The 22,041-nt window shown below is 43.1% G+C and overlaps 1 protein-coding gene across 1 annotated transcript in view; it reads left to right on the top strand.

The window, feature by feature from the left end:
- Nucleotides 1-22,041, top strand: part of DNAH17 (dynein axonemal heavy chain 17) — an 84,052-nt gene that overhangs the window by 12,452 nt on the left and 49,559 nt on the right. Inside the window, exons 12-30 of the mRNA XM_044420095.1 lie at nt 833-959; nt 1,759-1,911; nt 2,955-3,080; nt 3,342-3,449; nt 3,775-3,906; nt 4,963-5,123; nt 5,217-5,373; nt 7,332-7,436; nt 9,178-9,335; nt 9,922-10,060; nt 10,870-11,097; nt 11,783-11,920; nt 13,171-13,313; nt 14,350-14,500; nt 14,589-14,737; nt 15,533-15,815; nt 17,444-17,617; nt 18,816-19,023; nt 20,179-20,344. Coding sequence (XP_044276030.1) covers nt 833-959; nt 1,759-1,911; nt 2,955-3,080; nt 3,342-3,449; nt 3,775-3,906; nt 4,963-5,123; nt 5,217-5,373; nt 7,332-7,436; nt 9,178-9,335; nt 9,922-10,060; nt 10,870-11,097; nt 11,783-11,920; nt 13,171-13,313; nt 14,350-14,500; nt 14,589-14,737; nt 15,533-15,815; nt 17,444-17,617; nt 18,816-19,023; nt 20,179-20,344 — 3,006 coding nt within the window. The remainder of the gene's footprint in view (nt 1-832; nt 960-1,758; nt 1,912-2,954; nt 3,081-3,341; nt 3,450-3,774; nt 3,907-4,962; nt 5,124-5,216; nt 5,374-7,331; nt 7,437-9,177; nt 9,336-9,921; nt 10,061-10,869; nt 11,098-11,782; nt 11,921-13,170; nt 13,314-14,349; nt 14,501-14,588; nt 14,738-15,532; nt 15,816-17,443; nt 17,618-18,815; nt 19,024-20,178; nt 20,345-22,041) is intronic.

Below are 22,041 nucleotides of genomic sequence, written 5' to 3' on the forward strand. Positions count from 1 at the left end.
TAATGAATGATGACCCTGCATGCCTGAACTCACCTGTGGTCTCCAAAAAGCCCAACATAATTTTTATTTCATGACATTCCAGTGCAGTGTTGATTCATTACACATATTATACTCATTATATTATTTTATTATGTTCCTGAGCCAGTGTAGTGTAGTGATTAAGAGTACAGGACTGGGGATTTGAAAGTTCCACATTCTAGTCCCTACTTAGCCATGGAAGTAACCGGGTCACTTTGGGCCAGTTACAGATTCTTGGCCCAACCTACCTCACAGGGCTGTTGTTGTGAGGATAAGATTGAGAGGAGGAGGAGAATTATGTAAGCCACCTGGAGCTCCTCAGAAGGAAAAAAGATGGGACATGTAAATTAAAATGACTAAACAAAGTGCCTGGCTTGATCCCTTACCTTCATCTCCTTGTAAGTGTGCAGTCTCCATTGGACTGGGACTCAGGAGATCTGGGTTTTAATCCCCACCTAGCCATGAAGTTCACCAAGTGCCTTTGGGCCAGTCATGGAGTCTCAGCCTGAGCCACCTCATGGTGCAGGATTTAATGGAGAAGAGGAGAACCTTGTAAAAAGTAATATAATAATAATAAAACAAAATCTAAGCATGCCATGCCATAATCCAGGATTCATCCTTTCTTAACTTTGCCCCCTGCTTCTCTTTCCCTTTCCTATGGCCAGAATGAAGGATTCATTCTCTCGGGCAGGGAATTATATTACTCATTGAAGTATTGAGTACGTCAGTGCAAATAAAGTAATGACAATAATAGCAGTACTTTTATAGAGCAAATACAGCACTGCTTCCACTGTCTCTTCCTCTTGCATGTTAGCCTGGCACTCTGTGAAAAGGCTTTGGCGGAATACCTGGAAACCAAGAGACTGGCTTTCCCCAGATTTTACTTTGTGTCCTCTGCTGACCTGCTGGATATTTTGTCCAATGGCAATGACCCTGTTGAGGTAGGATATGCTTGGGTGAAACACTTCAACTTTATTAAAATTATTGTAGTAATGCTTGGCAATTTCAATCCTAGACCACTTTTTTATTCCTGCTTTTGAAAGCCCCTCTTTTACCCGAGAAGGGATCCAAGGCAAAAGTCACCAATTAAGTGAAACTGTCCTGAGGCTTGGGCAGCAGTTGAGGGAGTGGACACAGATGCAGCACATGCTTCACAGTCACTGAACATGCTTTGGTCCCTGGGCCAACCTTTTATAACTCTGGTTGTTTTAAAGATCTCAAGTGGCAGGTGATGGGAAACACCCTTCTCTGCCTGAGATCTTGCAAGGGATCTTGCCACCCAGAGGCAGAAATACCAGGCTGAATGAACCAGGGGTTTGGAAGTGGTCTGCCATTTCAGCCCCAGAGCCAAACACAATTTCAGAGGCTACATTTTTCTGAAATGGGCTTCTATGCTACTGGTAAGTAGGCCCCAAAATTATACCAGCCTATCTATCATAGCTTAGTTGCAGACCTCAAGTGGCATTTTTACCTTTTAAAATGGGAGAAAAACCACACAAACTGCCAATAGTTAAGGGGAAGGGGCCATGGCCATCTGGGAATCCCTGGAGGGCCAAGCAGTCACCAGAAGAGGTCCCGATTTGACACCCTGGCCTGAGGTTCCTCATGCTCAGGTCAGGTTGTTCCATGCCCAAATTGGCCATATTCTCCTCAGTCACAGTCTCCCCTCATCTCCCCTCCCCACACCAACCCCTACATCCCTATTCTGTGAGCCCTAATACCGCATTCTTCCTCCTGAAGGTGTCCCGCCACTTGTCCAAGTTATTTGATAGCATGGCCAAGCTGAAATTCAAACTGGACGCCAAAGAGAAGCCTCTGAAGATTGGCCTGGGAATGTACAGCAAAGAAGACGAGTATGTTGACTTTGACAAGGAGTGTGACTGTTCAGGACAGGTGAGCTGGATAGGCCGTTAAATGCCACATGGATCCTGTGGATGGATGCACATGATTACCGAGGGGAAAGGTCCGCCTCGTGGCATGCCCCGCTGCTCATCCCTCTGCACGTACCACTAGATTTCTCACACCACAGTAGCCTTCCCCAGTCTTGTGTCCTCCAGATAGGTCCGGGCTACAGTTCCTATTAACCATGCTGGCTGGGGATTATGGGAGTTGTAGCCGTGCTTGCCTGCCCCTGCTCTGGTCCTTCCCAAAAGTGGCGCCCGGAGTGGTTTGCCTCTCCAGCAAGACACAAGCAAGGTTTCCATTTCCTAAGACACCACAGAGCCCAACCATTTGACAAGAAAAATCAGTAAACAAGTAATCTATTTTCATTTCTCTATGTATTGTATTTATATTAGCCACCTCATTGCACAAGTTCTCTGGGCAATTCACAAAACAATGCATATGAAAATATTACAGCATTTAAAAAAATCAACTTAAAACACTTAAAGTTTAATTGGCTTTTAAACTAAGAGGCTCAGATTATAAAGCATGTTATTGAAAAGATCATTAGAAGTGCAATCCAGTGTATGTCTAGACAGAAAAAAGACTCCCCTCATGCCCCAGCCATGTCTGGAGACGTGAGCTAGCTTCCTGTCTGAAACGTACATAGAATTGCACCTGAAGGCACCAGCTATTTCAGGCTGATATATATAAGCATTATCCCATTTCATCTTGTGAGGAAATGAGACTGAGAGAAATACAGATTACTTGAAGGCTATCCATTCAGCTTCATGACTGTGGGGAGATTTGGGCTATGACTCTGCTGAACCTCTTCAACTGGGAAACAGAATCCAGGCTGTGGAAATGCCTCGTCCTGACTGCTTGGTCACTGCTGCCTTGCAGACTCTCGATTCCACAAGGCTGGCCGGTTTATTTCCAGTCCCTAATTTCACAGCCCTGCCTGAACGAAATCTTAGTGTATTACAGATCTGGAAGACAGTTTTTAAGTTAAGGGAGGTTATGATAAGACCTTAATTTGAAAATGTCTCACTTAGGTGGAGGTTTGGTTAAATCGAGTGCTCGAGAGAATGCAGAGCACCTTACGCAAGGAAATTTCAGAAGCTGTAGTGACTTACGAAGAAAAGCCAAGAGAGCAGTGGCTCTTTGATTACCCAGCACAGGTAAGGAAAAAGGCCAGATTTATGATGGAAATGTCATTTAACATGTGAAATGCAAAGAGAAGAGAACCAAATCTCCATTCCAATATGGAGCAAATGCGGCCAAAAAGGCCATTCTGCACTTTTGTAGACTTAAGCCTAGACAAAGTCTAATCGCTCACATCTCCTTAACTGTGCATCCGAAGGCCAAGGTAAAATATCTAGGGGTTGCTCAGGCATTTCCCAGCATCAGCATTTCATAGAATTATTTGTCTGTTGCTGCAGATTGCCTTAACGTGTACCCAGATTTGGTGGACAACAGAGGTTGGCATTGCCTTTTCACGACTGGAGGAAGGCTATGAAAATGCAATCAAAGATTACAATAAAAAGCAGGTGTGCAGCAGTCCCTTCTCATTTTACCTGTCCGTGCTCAAACAGCTGGTTTATTTAATGGCAAGTTCTTCAAAAAATGGCAAGTTCTTCTTATTTAATGGCAGGAGAGCATTTTTGTTTTTATTGTGCATTGCATAAGGAGGCCTCAACCAGGTCACCAAGTGGGATTTCCTGCCACGCCCTCCCTTGTTTGCATGCATGCATGTGTGTAAAGCAATACCCAGGCTCTCATGCTTTTGGAGAGCCAAAAACCCTTCCATGACCCCCCTTCCTTTCTTTCTTTCTTTCTTTCTTTCTTTCTTTCTTTCTTTCTTTCTTTTCCTAGATTAACCAGTTAAACACATTAATTACTCTGCTCATTGGGAACTTGAGCCCAGGAGACAGAATGAAGATTATGACAATCTGTACCATTGATGTCCATGCCAGAGATGTCATTGCCAAGATGATTACAGCAAAGGTATACTATGTGCTCAATATGGTGTAATCTCCTTTTGCTAACTGGCACTTATAAGCAAATATTCTCTGGGAATCATCTCACGTTGGTTTCTCATGGCAAAATGGCTGCATTAATTCCTCTGTACTTCAAACATTTTGCTTGAGGTGGAGGAAAGCACGGCAAAACCAAGCCCATCATGAAAGAAGTAAAAGGGTTAAGTAGCCTAAGCAGACTATAGAATGGAATGACTCATAGTGGGTCAGCAGAGAGCATACAATTGTTCTGCAGTAATTTCCCCCATATTCTTATCATTCCCAGTTGTTTAAATAATTCCAGCCAATGGAGTCTTGAAGAGATGTGCAAGTTGCGGGGTGTTGTGATAGTTCTAATCTGAAATGAAATGTTTGTATGACTGGGCTTGCATGACAGAACAAGCTACCAACAATTTTAAAAAATCAAACAAACAGTTGCTTGTTGTGCTGTCTGAAGCCAGTTGTGATGATCAAGCCTTTTCACTTATTGTGGTCACACTGCCTGGAAAAATGAGAGGACAAGAGGTGGGGAGGGAAGCAACCACAATGAGCCTGATCATCTGCTGGGCTCATTGTGACTGCTTGGCCCTTAAGGGTAACCCATCATGGTAATTTACCATGATCCACGGCCATGACCTGTAAGCCTGCCCTGCCTTATTGGTCCTCAAGGCATCAGCAGTAGAGTGGCTTTGCAACATGGCTCCCCTGAACTCTCCCTGGATTGGAATCTAGTTCCCCCCCTAACTCTCTAGAGCTGATTTGGAGGGAGTTGGGGCTGTTGGGGGGAAGGATAGGGATGCCCTGTTTTGCTGTTGGTATCCAAGAAACCATCAAATGATGGTTAGTTTGGGAAAAGAAGTGGAGCTGGAGGAAGAGACATGGTCATCAAGACCCCTGAAGGGCCTGATGGGAACTCCAGGAGGGACACATTTGGACTCAGGCCTAAGGTTCTGCATCCCTGCCCTACATCCAAACTACCCATACAGATCAAAGGAGTGGATTTATTCTGCAGTGTGAAGTGGATGGTTTTGCACTTGAATGGCAGGTGGAAAGCTCCCAGGCTTTCACGTGGCAGTCCCAGCTGAGGCACCGATGGGATGAAGAGAAGAAGCACTGCTATGCCAATATCTGTGATGCTCAGCTCCAGTATTCCTACGAGTATCTTGGCAACACTCCACGGCTGGTGATCACACCACTCACTGACCGGTAGGAGCTACTTTGTTCTGATAGCTTTCAGCCCAGCCCAAGAAGGGCACTCCGAGCATATGATTACGGGCCTAATGTCTTTGTGTTTCGCAGGTGCTATATCACCCTGACACAGTCCCTGCACTTGATAATGGGAGGAGCCCCTGCAGGTCCGGCTGGCACAGGGAAGACTGAGACCACCAAAGACTTGGGCAGAGCAGTAGGGATCATGGTGTATGTCTTCAATTGCTCTGAACAAATGGACTACAAGGTAAAGATCTGACCAGTGAACATAACAAAATGGGTCAGAGCAGCTGAGCACCTGTTTCTTCCACCAGAATGCCTTCCAGCACTCTGCCCGTGCCAGGAACTTACTGAGAAACAGCAGCTCCTGTTCCTGACAGATCTGGGGGCTTCTCCCAGGTGTCCAATGGCCTCCTTTCCTGGGCCGTGCTGGGTCATAACTAGAGCAGGGATAGGCCTAGAGGGCTTTCTGTTGTCAACCAAACAGGTCTTTGAGAAGGTGGGAGAATTGTTGGTCCAAGCACTCTTTATCAAATCCAAGCAGAAGTTCAGCCTGTTCCCTTTGAGTTTCCTGTTAAGTGAGCCAGCAAAAAGAAGGAAAGGTCATAATTACATTCAACATGGAAATCAGTACAGCCCTGCTAATTCCAGGCCACATGGAAAGCTAGTAAAATTCTTCTTTAAAATAACACCCTTTGCCGTGACTTCTTTCTCATATTTTAAGAGCTTGATAGGAAATGTTGCCCCATTTTAAGCCAAGCTTTCATTTCCTCCATATGTTGTCTCCTAGTGGATATGTTAGATTGTAAATTATGAGATATGGCTTTTCTTATTTCTTCACTGTACTGTATGTGAATACTGGGCTAGCCTTCTAAAGACTGTCCTCTCATTCTTGGTAAGATGAGATGAGGAGGAGGACGTATCAGGAAAAGCCCCTCTGTCTGTTTCTAGCAACTTCCCCTCTGGGGAAAAGACTGCAGGTAAACTCAGGATTACCTTGCTGAACCAGTGTTTCTTGGGAATGAGGGACTGGGTAGACAAACTGGTCCAGTATTTTTTAGGGGGAATTTTATCCAAAAACAAGGAAATCACATGGGGTATTTCAGAGGAGGACATATCATCAGGGAACATTACAGCAGAGACCAGAAGCTTGTAAAAACTGGTGAATTATGAGCACACACCTAAATCCCAGTGCCTTTTCCATCCTGACAAAGCACTGTTTTAAAGCTTCTGGCAACAATCACAGCATTTTTACATTTTCCACAACCCAAATACTATGCGCTTTTTGGCAAAACTGTAAATATAGGATATTGCCAGGGGCTACCCTTGCAACCTTTCATTGCACTATGGGTATAAGTACTGATTCCGCATACTGAGCAAACATTTCTTCTCATAGTTGTGTGATCACCGATGTGGGCATTGCTGCACAGACAGACAGCAAGTGAGCTGCCTCCTGTCACTTCCTCTCATACAAAACTGGAGTAGAACAGCCTTCATCTTCTGCTCCAGCTGCTGGGAAAACAACTCCGTTTGGAAAAAGTCTGTTCTTTTCAGCTGTCAGTCTGTCCTGCACAAAGTTGCACTGATGCTCTCTTTTGAAGTCTGGCTGTGTTTTGTGTTTCTCCACTGGGAACTTGCTTGTATAAAAAGCATGCCTCATTTGAGAACTGGGACTTTTTAAACAACTTAAAGCACTATGTTAGGAAATCAGGTTAACTGCACATTAGCCCAGTAAACACAGTTTGCAGATCCATATTCTCCAAACACATGTAAACAATGCAGGATGAAAGGGTAATTTGTGTGAGGGAATTGGTAAATGAGAGGGCAAATCATTAGACCTACATTTCAAGTACACTCAGCTTTCCTAGTGTTTTGTATTCTCTAATGGGTAATTCTACATTGTATCCCTTTTTAGGGATATTACAGCTTCATGGAATAGGCCAAGGCCATCTCTAAAGAACCACAAACAAATATCCATTTTTTTCACTTTGCAACCCTAACTAAACCTGTTATTGTGACATTCCAAACAATCTAGAAAAGAATAGGCTGCACATTCCTTAGAACAGTTCCTTGTTTTTCCCCATCAGTTTCCACACTACAGCGTGCCTTTCTGTGGATCATGTCTTAGGCTATATAAACAGGTGATTATAATTAATTGGTGAAGTAGTCTCCTTCTGTATATTTGGCTCTGCTTTTCTTTTTTAGTCCTGTGGAAATATCTATAAAGGGCTGGCCCAGACAGGTGCATGGGGATGTTTTGATGAATTCAATCGTATTTCAGTGGAAGTCCTGTCTGTAATTGCTGTACAGGTAAGGGGCTCTTTAGATGTGCACTGCTATTTTTAAGCCAACAAGGGAGAGTTTCAAAATGTTTCCAGTGTGTCATTGTAGGGAAATGCCTGTCATTTTGCTGCTAGGATTAATACAATCTCTTGGCAAGACTTGGCTAGACCTAGAGATCCTGTAAGTGGAATTCTGCTTATAGAATGTTCCTGCAAACAGAAGGAGCTGATTGATCTCAATTCTCCCTGCCTGAGCCTCTGGAAATCTGCTCTGGAGGGTTGGAGAACCCCCTGCCCTGCCCTGCCCCACACACACACACACACACCAGTATGGGCAATGACATGGGGACCTCCAAGAAGACATGGGGATCAGGCCCAACCTCCTCCCTAGCATCAGTTTGTGGAAGCCTACACCCGCTTCCTTGGAGATCTGCTGATCCAACCCTACAGTCCCAACCAGGACCTTTTTGGAGAACCTGGGAGGGCTGGGAGCTGAATTTCACTGGAGGGCTCCCAACCTTCTCACTCACAGTGTGCTATTTGTCAGCGTACGGTCAATGGAGATGTCTCAACCCCTGACTGTCGTGGGGGAGGGGCAAGTTTTTGGAGGGTTAAAAGCGCAGTGTTGGAGCGACGCTTGTTGCCTCCCTGCCCCGTGGCCGGCCACCCTCTGCACCCACCCCCATTTCAGCAGCAGCACTGCTACGTAGCAACACAGGGTTATTTTTAAAGCTTCCGTTGTCACCAGTGAGGGCTGTTTAAAAGTCTGAATGTTGAGGAGGGTGAGTCCTGCACTACCCAGCACCCAGCCCTCTCTATAATCACCCTTGTACAAAGCCTTCCCTGGTGTCAGTGATCAGAAATTGCTGCCATATAGCCAATGAGCCTGGCTCTCTGGCAATATTATGAACCCATTCAAAGCAAGGGTAGAAAAGCACTGACTTCATCTCAGCTGGCTTTGTAAAAACACAATTGATCTGAAACCAGCCAGATTTAGCAGCGTGCCAGTACTGCAAAGCCAATTCAGACTAAGGGAGTGCTTCTGTCCTTGTTCTGAAAGCGGAAACCAAGCCATCTAAAACCAGTTGAAAGAAAGGAGTGCTTTACAGTTTATGAAAGTTTTTGCAAAAAGCTCCTGCTGCCTCTTTGGAGTATTAATTGGCCATGGCTTAATGTAGTGTTTCCTATGAACTGGATGTGTGAACTTGAGTGGCCAGTTATTTCCCGCCTTACTACCCATCTAACGTATCTTCTGCTTCATTTGCTGAAAATGGCAAATAAAAGAATACTCTCTATAGATTTTCATTAAAATACTCTTAGGGCTCAGTCCAATCCCTCTGAATTTAGAGGACTATGGGCATCTTACGCAGGGCAGAAGGAGCAAAGAGGTGACAGCTGCCTGCACATTCTTGTTACCTTGCAAAATGCTCAGGTAGCTGATTTTAGCTGTCTGTCATGCCTCAGAACACAAGGTTGGCACACCACCAGGATAACCCACACAAGTTTTGCACTGATCTTCTCCACTCCCTGCTCCCTGGAATGCCCACCAAACCCTTTCTCCAGCCACAGAGAGGCAGCAGGCACAGTTTTGTCTGCTCTGACTTGGAGGGAAAGGTGCCCTGAGCTCAGAGTCCCATCTCCAACCACACGGCAGGTTGCAAGGTCAGCACCAGGACTCTGAAAAATCCTGTGGCTGGCTGGACCCTGCCCAGTGCTCTACTTTATTATTGCAGACTTCATGTGAATAAAGACTTCTTTTCTTTGTTTAGGTCAAATGTGTTCAAGATGCAATTCGAGCCAAAAAGAAGACATTCAATTTCCTTGGAGAAATGATCTCTCTCATACCAACTGTTGGAATGTTTATTACCATGAATCCTGGCTATGCAGGTCGTACTGAGCTGCCAGAAAACTTGAAAGCCTTGTTCAGGTACTAACATTCAGGCACTTTTCAGGGAAATGAACTGATAAAGATGGTCAAGATAATGAATAAACTAACGTGTTCATGAGGTAATGTAGGGGAAAGGATCAAAATGTAATTTCTTTAATTCAAAAAGAAATCTACCTCTAGGACAATATGGGGCCAGTAAAGGACAGCATGAATGAGCTTAGAAGGCCTGACAAAGGGCAAATGTTAGCATATGACCCTGAAAGGCAATATAAACGTATCAAAACAAATAATAAATTTATCTAGTTATTATGAAGTTCTGTATTCCACCTTTCAGTTGAATGATACACATTATCTTTTGCATGAAATGCAATAATACCAATGGCTTTCATGCATTGCCAACGTAAGAGCATTTGGGTCAAATTATATGACATGTAAAACAATGAAAGCAGGATGTGATCAAGTGTAAATGGGAAATGAATTCATTCTGAGGCTTTTAAGATGAGCATTTGAAATGTAATTGCATCTGACATTTGCAATGAATGTTCACTGCAGCCAAATGAAATGGCCAGCTGTTGTTTCAGCAGTGTAATCCCTCCCGATACTAAATATCTTTCTTGTTTTTTAGGCCATGTGCAATGGTTGTTCCCGATTTTGAGCTGATCTGTGAAATCATGCTGGTTGCTGAAGGTTTCATTGAAGCCAGGCTTCTGGCTAGGAAGTTTATCACTCTCTATACCCTGTGTAAGGAGCTGCTTTCAAAACAGGTAATTAAACACATTTCCACAGGCCCATCCCACAATCAAGAGTTTGTTTTGAAAGTCATATTCCATTCCAAGACACAATGCTGTGTTCTTGCTGTTTGATCCGCTCCTGATAGAGAAGCTTAGCAGGAATGTACAGGTGCAGAGAGCGGGAACACGAAGCTCACCACGACTGCTGCTTGGCAACGTTCGTCTCAAAAGCCCTCTTGCATAGGCAAAAGCTCTCTAAAGTTTTGTGGTTTGTGGAAGGACACAAAGCTGCCATTAGAGTCTTTGGTAACAGAGGATAACCATACTAATGCACCCACTGCCTGGAGGCACTAGCATTTTTCTTACCCTTTGAAAATGGGTGTTGTGCTTCTTTTGCTTCAAATAATGCCCTTCATGGCTTGTAATACTGCCTGAACCCATTCATACCCATTCATCACCTGAAGCCTTCTCCTGACAGAGGCTTGGGGGTGGCAGCAAGGAAGAAGGCCTTCATAGGGGTGCCTCTCATCATGGAATGACCTCCCCAGTGGGCCCACCTGGTGCCAGCAATATCGCCTTTAAGTGCTAGACTAAGACATTTGACAGTATATGACGGGTCTTTCAATTGGTTCAGGGATTTCTTATTTTTATTGATTTAAAAATTGTGTGTGCACATGTATATGATTATAGGTTGCATGTGGATGGCTTTATGTGATATTACAATAGTATGTTTTATGATGTTTAATTTGTATAGAAATTCAAAAGATTTGTAATCTTTATATTCCATGGCTATGTAATGTATGAAATTAAATGAAACAAATAAATGGAGTTACATCTGGCAGGATCACTATGACTGGGGTTTGAGAGCTATCAAGTCTGTGCTGGTGGTGGCTGGTTCACTGAAGAGAGGAGATCCCGGCCGGGCTGAAGACCAGGTGCTCATGAGAGCGTTGCGAGACTTTAACATTCCCAAAATCGTGACTGATGATTTGCCTGTTTTCATGGGACTCATTGGAGACCTTTTCCCAGCACTCGATGTCCCAAGGAAGCGTGATCTCAATTTTGAAAAGGTAAATCTGTTCCTGTTGGCTGGAGCAATGGCCCCGGGAGAGCCAGGAAGTGCCATTCTGCGGTAGTATAATTGGAGCATTACATCTCTGTCCCTCTTTTTATCCCTGTGCCTTCAGGGGGACATCTTGGTGTCATGGTGGCCCTGCTTACAAAGCTTTCTTCTGTCAGAGGGAGCCTATCCAAGCAATAACCTTTCAGCTGTGGCACAGCTTGGCTGCAGGGCTTTGCTGGCCATGACAGCAAGGGAAGTGTCCCCTAAGCAGATGCTCCTCACGTCAGATCTAGGGCTGGGTTTCACTAGGATGCCTGAGCATTTGTTTCAGGTCAGATTTTTAAGCAAACCAACCTGACTGGGCTAACATGAACACCAAAATGCAGTTTTTGGGTGCTGTGTTGCTCCAGCTTTCACAGTGTATGCATTATATGCACAATGCGTGTTTTAAGGTAAAATGGTTATAAATGCATACTTAGAGAGAAATTATGTCTAGCAATGTGTATTCTGGGCAAAAAGATACTCAAAATGCTTTTTTAAATACAAAAATGTATGTAGGTTAAAATCAATTTGGAGATCAATATGAAAATAGTATGGAATGGATTTGTGGATGAATGCATGCAAAATTGCCACAGACTGCAAACAGACTGATTTCAGTGTTGCTGGCTTTAATACATTTCTTGTCTTCTCAGATCATCAAACAGTCCATTATTGAGCTCAGGCTACAGCCCGAGGAGAGTTTTGTGCTGAAAGTAGTACAGCTAGAGGAGTTACTCCAAGTCCGTCATTCCGTTTTTGTGATTGGAAATGCTGGCTGTGGCAAGTCCCAGGTAGGAGCCACACGCCAGCAGCTGAGCACTGTGTAGCTTGAGCTTCCATTCTAAACTCACATTCTCATCAGCAGGGGCTAACTGCCCCTTCTGTAAGGCTTTGAGAGCTTTCACAGAAATTGGCAGCCAATTGTCTCCAGAAATATTCATTTATCACATTTCTATACCACCCAATCGCTAAAGCTTGCTGGGCAGTTTACAAAGACTGTATTGCATGTTACTGCAATATTGTTCTTTCTATAAAAACTTTACATACAAACATATAAGCAGACAGCATTTGTTCATGCATGTGCACAGTCATTTAATAATTGTAACCATCGGCAATAATTATGGCTGCAGCATATTATGCACCAGGCTGTGAATCACCCAAATGATTAGGGCTAGAAAGAGTTAGCCTGACACTGTCTGAGTTCCAGAAGCCTCTTTAGCTAAGTAGATTGGGAGCTGCACTTCCTCTGAGGTAGGCACAGCATGATCCCCGTGGATCCTTCTATTCTTTCTTCCTCCAGCAGTGGCCAGCTAGGGCTGGGCCTGGAGGCCAAAGTGCAGGGCTCCACGGTTGAGGAGCCCCCTGCCCCCAAATAAGTCCCCATGAGAGCAGCAGGGGGTGAATGCCTCAGGGCAGCAGAAGCAAACTCCATTTTGTGCCTGACAAATGAGTGAATTTGAAATGCGAAATTGCACAGGCTCAGTGGTGTGGTTTGCTGCTTGCACAGGCTCAGTGGTTTGAAAAATCAGAGTTGGCAAACCTTTGTGCTGCTCTTGTGCTAATGTATCAGAAATGTAAAAGCAGTTGTAAATCAACAAATGGCAGCTGTAGGGAACTCCCCTGCCCACCCCATCCTGTCCCCATACAATCACTAATTCCAAGGTAAAATTCACCTGACTCCCCAGTGATTCCCATAGATAGTGCCTCCTAACCACAGTTGCCATTAGTTACTCTGCTGCATATCAGTTTAGCCTCATGAACCATAGTTTTGAGACCATAACTTCTGGAAGATTTGGATAAGTGAACAAGGTGCCTGAACACTGAACAGTGGATAGGCTGCTGTTCTGATGTGGAACCGAAGTGAAAGGAATTGATACTCTTCTATGGGTACAGGTATGTGCTTGCTTTTTGAACATGAACAGAAGAACATGGTATTTTAATTTCATCTCTAAGTGGGGAAGTATATCTTGGACAACTCCTTTCATTGTCTGGCAACTAGTAGTAAAGATGGAAGAAGCATCCAACATCTTTCTCTTGATAGGTGCTGAAATCTCTGAATAAAACCTACCAACTTACGAAAAGAAAGCCTGTAGCTGTCGACCTTGACCCTAAAGCTGTAACCTGTGATGAACTATTTGGAATCATTAATCCAGCTACCAGGGAATGGAAAGATGGTAGGAAACAGTGGAGCTGCTGACCAGCATATGTAGGGTGCTTCCGGAGGGAGGGCTCCTGGCATTGTGCAACTGCTGTTTTTGCTTCCTTAATGGGTTTTCTGCAATAAGAAATCAGCACCCATATTTGAACTGCACCTAAAATAAAAGAGGCCTGCCTTTACCAGAAATGATGGTGGAATAAAAGCTTATATAACAACATCAACATTAATATGGGATGATCATCAGTTTGGCTCTTTCCTAGAATAGTTCCATTTAAATTGCAAAAATTTCCTTCCCATTGACAACATGATTAGAATGTTGCTATAGTGTGAGTTTTCCACTAATAATATCTGATATTTTATTTCCCTTTCCAGTACTGTGGATTTTTTTCAAAACCCAGAGTATGAGGAAATAAAAAGGCCTCAGATTGCCTGAAATGATATGCATTTTGAGATGTTAATTCTGTCCACATTTACCTGGGATTATATGTGATTGAATTCAGCTGGGCTTACTTCCAAACAGATGTGCATAGGATTGCACTGTGAACTGTTGTTCAAAATATTGAGATTTAAATATGTTGTCATCTGAAACTGGTTTGACATAAAGAACCTGGTAACCAAAGAAGATACCAATGCTCTGGATGAGTATTACTCCCTCCAGTTAGATCTTCAGGTTTCCACTAAACATTCAAAGTTGGGTTGTTTGATCTTGTTTAAAGTAAATTCCTCTGTTCTAGTTAAGAAAATGTATATATAAACAAGCAAACTCAGCTCCAGCTAGACCAGGCTTCTTGAACTTGGTGCCCTTCAAATGTTTCGGACTCAACCAGCATAATCAATGATCAGGATGATGGAAATCTTAGTCAAAAACACTTGATCCAACATCTGATCTGAACTGATCTCAGCTGAGGTTTTCTGCTTAACAGGATGAAAATCTTGGTTGACTTTATCTGAATTCTGTATGCACATGTCGAACTAGCTGTATACCAGCTACATCACCAGAATTTTTCATCTGATGAGATTTTAGTATAATTGAAGATAGTATGTGCACGCAATAAAGTCCAGCATAATTTCTCTCTTCTGGGCAGGCTTGTTTTCAACTATCATGCGTGATCTGGCTAATATAACTCATCGTGGGCCAAAATGGATTGTTTTGGATGGAGATATAGATCCAATGTGGATCGAGTCTTTGAATACTGTGATGGATGACAACAAGGTCAGTACAGCAAGCCAGAAGCTCAACTATTAGACCCCACTTCTGCAAGATGAGAAAGCTGCTTCATGCTTCCTTGTCACACTACTAGGTTCTCACCTTGGCAAGCAATGAGCGAATCCCACTAAACCCCACCATGAGGCTTGTGTTTGAGATTAGCCACCTGAGAACAGCAACACCTGCCACGGTCTCCAGAGCAGGAATCCTGTACATTAACCCCGCTGACCTTGGCTGGAATCCGTGAGTTCTGGTCCCCTTTGAAGCTTATTGTATCTTACATTACCAAGGCCAGCAAGTTCCTTCATGGCATAAAGAGGAAAGGCTGATCCTGCTGTTATTGGTTGTTAGATACATACCTCTATTTTTGCAATCCCTGTCATTGCAGAGGTAGATGATGATAACACAAAGGTGTTTGCACCTTACTTGAATCCGAATATTATTAACCAAGGATAAAAGATTTCCCACTGTACAAAGCTTTGCAGTTCTTCTACAATTCCACAGTCTTTATTCCACAAACTCATTTTGTATGTAGGGAAGTGCTGATTAAATATTGGTTTCCTCACGACTTGCAGTTAGTCCATGACTGGGTATTTGAATCCAAGTCCAGATCCCCTCTCTACTTGTCAGACCTTGCCAGTTGCTGTTATTTCACCACCATGCTTTCTCCTTTGTAACATGTTCTCTTGTTCTGTGGAATAAAGAACTTCTAAGACCTAATTTTATCTTAAACAATGGTGATTTATGCAGTAGGAACTAGATTCCAAATTCTAGCATTACATGCTATGCTTAACTCCCTATCTGTATTGTTTATGTGCCACTACAATTTACTGAGCAATCTGTGATGTTCTTTCCTGCATTTAAATAGGAAAATAGTGCTCCTATATTTTTAGTGGAGGTGTCCTAAAATGATATTGTGTAAAGAGGTGTAATGGGTTGAGAGGGAGGAGTTAAGAAGTTTGCTTAAAGTAGAAGGTACATGTTCCACGCATGAGGATGCTGTGCACTTTGAATAAATAATTTTACCTCACTCTACAGAGTGGTGAGCAGCTGGATTGAGCGTCGGGAAGTGCAATCTGAAAAAGCCAATTTGATGATTTTGTTTGACAAGTACTTGCCTACATGTTTGGATAAGCTGAAGTTTGGCTTCAAGAAGATAACCCCTGTGCCTGAAGTGACCGTGGTGCAGACTATCCTGTATCTACTGGAATGCCTCCTGACACCAACAAACACTCCTCCAGATTCTTCCAAAGAGCTGTATGAACTCTATTTTGTGTTTGCTTGCTTCTGGGCATTTGGAGGAGCAATGTTCCAAGATCAGGTACCTTTAAAAAGTTAAGTTACCCTGTTCTGCTATGTAGACCTTGGTGCTACCCAGTTCTGTCATGAAAGAGCAATATTATTCATCATCAGAAGATTAGCACCCCCCATACAGAGTGCTACTAATAGGCAGTGCATTTCAGAGGGCTAAAAAAAACCTGTGCAACCATCTTCAGATCAGAAAATATCTCCACACAAAGAAAATTCTCTGATATTGCAGTAGGGAGACTTAGGAGTAATTAAAATAATCCCATGTGCTAGCACTTTCTTTTTGATTCAGCAAAAGTTTAAGAGCAGGCTAAGTCGAGATTTATCATTTTTTACTGCTATTGGTTAGGAGTCAGGATTAATACATTTACGAAATTTCTAAAAAGTTAATTAAAACTTATCAAAATGAAATGAGAAATGCAGCAAACTCATCTCTCATTTCTTCAGCAAGGAGAATCACCAACTGAGGGTAAACTGAACTGGGAATATTCAGTCACCCCAGTGGATCACAGGGAATGCATGGTGTTTTATAAAACAATTGCAAATGTGGAATCATCTAGAAATCAATATGAGGTTTCTTGATTGAAGTAGGAAAATATCAGGACAATATCACCAGAAATATGGAAATGGCTGTAGAAACAGCTTGGAAACAACACTGCATATTAATCTTAGAACTATTTTTCAAGGCAATCAGTAAGTGGTATTTGACTCCCCTGAGACTAAGTAGAATCTATGCCAGCTCAAGGAGTAAGTGCTGGAGTCATGGTTTAGTGAGAGCAGATCACGTTTCTTAGTTTTTGGTCATGCCTAAGAATCCAAAGTAACTGGCATTGATCCTGAAAACAATCAAAGATATGACTGGGCATGATCTGCCACAAATCCATTGGTGGTTTTATTCTATTATCTTAAGGGCTTGGTATGTGAGAAGGACATTGAGATAGTTGTACAAACATTAACAGCAACTCATACATGCATTGCCTGTGAGTGGAAGAAAATTAGCCTTCTATCACTTGAGGAGTGGATTAATGGGCTATAGGACATGGTATATACAATAACCATGGTATAAACTAACAACTAACAATTTTATGTTAGAGAAGGGAGACAGCAGGGAAAGAAGCTTACAGGAAACTGCAATCTCTTCATCCTCTTTTAGAATAAGAATGTCCAGCATAATACTGATCCATACGTATTGCTGTGTATGGTGTTAATGTCATTTAGATATCATATTTATAAGGCTTATATTTGCTATACTTGTACACTATTACCATGCTAAGTATATTTCACATTATTGATATTTATACTTTACTTTTATGCCTGATTGGAGTTGCAGTATGATTTTGATAAATAGCTTACTGCAATTATTTGTAATTTAGTTTTAAAACATGTAAAACTAAAAAGATGGGAAGGTCATATGGAGAACTAGTCACATAAAAGTAGTTTGTGCCACCAACTATGAGCTGATTTTTTCCTATATCAATTATTTTTGGAGCAATGCAACCATATGTGCATTCTTAATGGATCAGTTCTGATGGATTTGTTTTTGTGTTTTCTGACATCCATTATAGCATTATAACATTTTAATGAACTGGTCTTTCTAAATCAATATTAAAAACATATTAAATGTGTGTCTTTTCTGTCCAGCTCATCGACTACCGTGTAGAGTTCAGCAAATGGTGGGTGAATGAATTTAAAACCATAAAGTTTCCTTCCCAGGGAACTATTTTTGACTATTATATTGACCCAGAGTCAAAGAAATTCATGCCTTGGACTGATAAAGTGCCACAATTTGAGTTGGATCCGGATGTGCCACTGCAGGTAATCACCAGACATTTTTCTTCTGGTTTTGTTTATATTTTATTGGTACTGCTTTCCTCATAATACTACAGAAGGGATTCCAATGCTGCCCAGAGGCTCAGCATCCAGTCAATATCTCCATACAGAACAGGAAGAGTCTGGCCCACGAAGAGGGCCCTTGAGACTAGTTTCCCGTTCAGCTCGTTCTGGTATCTTATTGCCGGTGAAGACAAATATGGCACAGGTGGGGCATGCAGTAAAACGTGGCAGTGTGGACTGCTGCTGCCCAGGGCTCCAGGCACCTGGTCATGCTCTCTTCCAGGTTGCTCCATTTCCCCCTGCTCCCCTTTTTTGTTTCCTCCTCATTTCAGTAGCATTCTGTGACCATTGATCATACCCAGTTCTCAGTGGGCAGGTTTTGGGTGTTCCCTCCCTTTAGCATACTTGTACCTATACCTGTATATAAAGCAAACCTGGAGCTCCCACAACACTTCTGATACCTCTCTCTTGTTCATAGATGGTTCCGTTTTAGCTGCAAGATGAATAAATAAAGGTCATTATTAGTATATAAGATTAGCCTTGTGGTTCTTCTAGATGTGGATGCTTAAAAGGTCTGCCTGTGTCATGCTTCCATTTCGGGTCCAAAGCTAGCAGCTCTGCTTCCAGGCCTGTGGGATCCAAATGACATTCTATAGTCATGCCTGCAGTTCCCCTTTCTCCCCTGGGGAACTGCAAGGGAGGGAGGGATCTCTATCAGGAGTGTAGCATGGGGCAGAGAAAAGATTAAAATGTGAATTAGTGCAAAGTGAGCTGCTCCAGTAAATGCTCCATATGGTAATGAGTGGTAGAGAACTACTTCCAAGCCAGCCTCTCCAAGGATTAATTGACTTCTCTAGTTAAAAAGATGTTTTCTGTGTCTGATATAAAAACTGGTGCAATTCAGATTACCAGATGCTGCATTTCAGACTGCCCAAATGTTTTGAAGAACAACGAAGGGACGGCTTAATATAATATCTGTTTTGAAATAGGTGACTTGGTCTTCACAAGTGTTTTGTTGCCTAAAAAAAATATTGGCCATGTGTATTATCTCGGGTGGAATATTTTACCTGGAGAATGTCTTAACAACTCTTTCCCCGCCTCAAAATCTGTTCTGTGTGGCTTCTGTACTTCAGAAAATTATGTTAATATATTTTCACATGAGTGTTTATCTGTCTTTCAGGCCTCAATGGTACACACAACAGAAACCATCCGGATTCGCTATTTCATGGATCTGTTAATGGCCAAGAAATGGCCTGTGATGCTGGTTGGGAATGCTGGGACTGGCAAATCGGTGCTGATGGTGGATAAACTGGACACCCTTAACATGGATGATTTTATAGTGCAAGCCGTCCCCTTTAACTTCTACACAACTTCAGCCATGTTACAGTGTATGGAAACTGGACAGACTTATGTGTTGTCAGACGTAATACCTATAATAAGATAATTCTTAATGGTTATTGTTAGAACTAGTAATTAATAGGTATTTACCACACACACTGCTGCAGGAATAAGCATCCTGGGAGCATTTGGATGTGTTGAACAACTCCTGTCAGCCCTGGTTGTTAGCCATGCCCATCCTCAGCTGGATTTGATGGGAATTGTAGTCCAAAACTACTGGCCAGCACCATATTACCTACTCTTCCTGGAAACATATAGGTTGGGAAGGAAGTCTGCTGTCTTCCTCTACTACCAGCACAGCCATCGTCACCCAACTAGGAATAAGCAAATTCTTCCATTTCCATTTCCCTTTCTTCAGCATTCACATTTTTAAAAGCTCTACTTATTTCTCTCCTGAATATAAACTTTGCTAATTTTAGTAAAGCCTTCAAAAAGTAGCTGAAAAGACATTCTCATCCCTCTGTCCCCACCAAATTCAATAGATGCAGCTATTCCCAGCAAGGAGAAGACCATGACTCATACCTGCCTGCCATGAAAAGTAAAGGAAGAGGAGCCTGGCAGAAAAAAGAGCTGGCAAACCAGATTGCTGCATCCAAAGGGATTCAGACCCAGAGTGTTCAGCAAAGCACCCAAAGCCCTGGGCCTGAATGGACAAATCTGTCCATTTTTATTTGACCTACTTTTGAATTTTGTTTAATACAAAGAGGGGTTTTGGTCCCCAGAATGAAGAACTTTGTGAATTTTGGTGGATTCTTATCAAAACCAAACTAAAACAAAATGCTGACACATCCCTGCACACCATGTGCACTCACTTACCTTGGGCATGTTGCACGAAAAGGCTCTTTGGTTGGTCTGGCCATGGAAGGGAAAATGGAGTGAACTTCTCCATACAACATACTCAGGCCAGCCAGTTGCAGCTTTCATGCAACTCCCATACAGCTAAAGTGTCCTCCACAGTAAAGAGAATATTTCCTGCTAAGTAAGTCTGCTTCTCCCTTGGTGACCAGGTGTACCCGGGTGTTGCTTTTCAACTGTTACATGCTGGGCCCTAATCCCGCAACGAAGAGAAGTTGGGCAGCATTTTACCTCATCTACAAGATGAGGCCCAGTGACACCTGCTCACGGATGGTTTTCTACTTGTACAGCTATTCTTGAAAAGCCTCTGGAGAAGAAATCGGGAAGGAACTTTGGTCCCCCTGGCACCAAGAAGCTCATTTACTTCATAGATGATATGAACATGCCAGAAGTCGACAAATATGGCACCGTGGCTCCTCATACCTTGATCCGGCAGCACATGGACCACGGGCACTGGTAGGAATGCCCCTTGTCTGTTGTAACTGCTGGTTCCTGTATGTATCTGAACGATACAGCCAAATATTGTGGGTGCTAGAAGGGCCCATAAAGACCTTCCTGCTTGGTACGTGTATCCTTTCAAGGTGGACTCTCTTATGCTTTCTGCTCAAAAATTGCCATTCAGAAAAGAATCCTGACATTCACAGGGCAATAGCAAAGGCCATGTTAAATACACAGTAGAATGGCAGACCTACTGTTAGGCCACCATAAAGAGGCCTGTGCCCTCCCACCCAGCCTTCCTCTCTTGCTGCAGAGACCGTATGGTTTTGACATCTTGTGTTCAGTCTTTCCCCCCTACAACTTCAAGCACTTTCCTGTGTGTGGTATATGGAAAATAGTGCTTACACACAACATTTTTCCACATGAAGCAATTATTGTGCACTTTTGATTCCTTACTAACATTTGTTGACTTGCATGTTCTTTAGGTGATGACGTGGTCCTCCAGTTTCATTTTGGTTTTTAAGGGGAACTTTCCCAGGTTTTTCTCAGAATGGGGGAAATGGGGTTTTACAGCAGTTCAGGTGCTTTCCTACTTGCAGTGATGTGAAGGCCTTCTTAGAATCATAGGAGAGCAACGTTGGAAGGGACCAAGAAGGCCAGAAGGCCACTGAGTCCAACCAATTTACACCATCCCCACTCAGATGACTGTCCAGTTTCTTTTTAAATGTCTCTAATGTGGGAAAGCCCACAATCTTCCTAGCATCCAACTCTCTTGCACTTGCAATATTTCTTTCCCACGCTCAGCCCTAGCCTAGGAAGCATGCCAAACCTAGATGAAATCTGCAAACGCTAGCGGATCGTTCTCGTACGAAGTACACGGTCTACACACACCAAGCATGATGTGGACAATCTGCAGGTTGTGCTAGGTGTGCATGTGTAGTCCCCACCACTGCCCCCAGTATATGTGCACAAAGCCCATAACACACAAACACCCACAAGCCATGTTTCTGGAAGCAGACATTTGCTTGTGCTGCAGACGCGCAGGCAGTATATGTGCGAGCTAGTGTCACTGCAGCAGGCAGTCGTTGGACTCACTTTCTTCTGGATGCCTGCGCAGATGCTCAACCCAGGTCAGGCTTGGGGAAGAGAAAGGATGGGCTGGAGTCTTGGGAGCCAAGCCACAAAAATCCTATGGATTCCTGCCTCCAAACATTCTTTACTCTCCACTACTACTCTTATACTTGAATACTTGTAGCACAGCACCACCTAGAGGTTATATAGCACAGAAAACAGGGTAGAAAAAGCTCTTCAGAAAGAGTTCAGATCTCAATTCTGCAGTGGAACTGAAAGCAGGTACAGCAATCAAGAGCCTTATTTTTAAAACTTTATGTCCAGCACAAGGCTGACGGCTGCCTGGCTTCCCTTTGGGAGTACAACCACACTATTAGATTCCAGCATGTAAGGTTTCCACCTCTGTCTATTTCTCCAAAAGGGACAAATCCAGAGAGGACTGACGGAGACCTATTTTTACGAAATAATATTAAATCCCAGCTCCTTAGATGTTCTGCACAACCAGGTGCCAAAGGGGAAAGTGTCCAGGGGTCAATCATGAAGTACCAGTGGAGATGTGATTATCCCTTTTACAAAGCAAGAAGGAATCCCTTTTTTATTTAAGCAAGAATTGGTTAAAGACACCCTCTGCATTCTCAATGAAT

This window comes from Varanus komodoensis, unplaced genomic scaffold (assembly GCF_004798865.1).
Source record: "Varanus komodoensis strain SLA01 unplaced genomic scaffold, ASM479886v1 scaffold11, whole genome shotgun sequence".
In the NCBI taxonomy this organism is placed as follows: domain Eukaryota; kingdom Metazoa; phylum Chordata; class Lepidosauria; order Squamata; family Varanidae; genus Varanus; species Varanus komodoensis.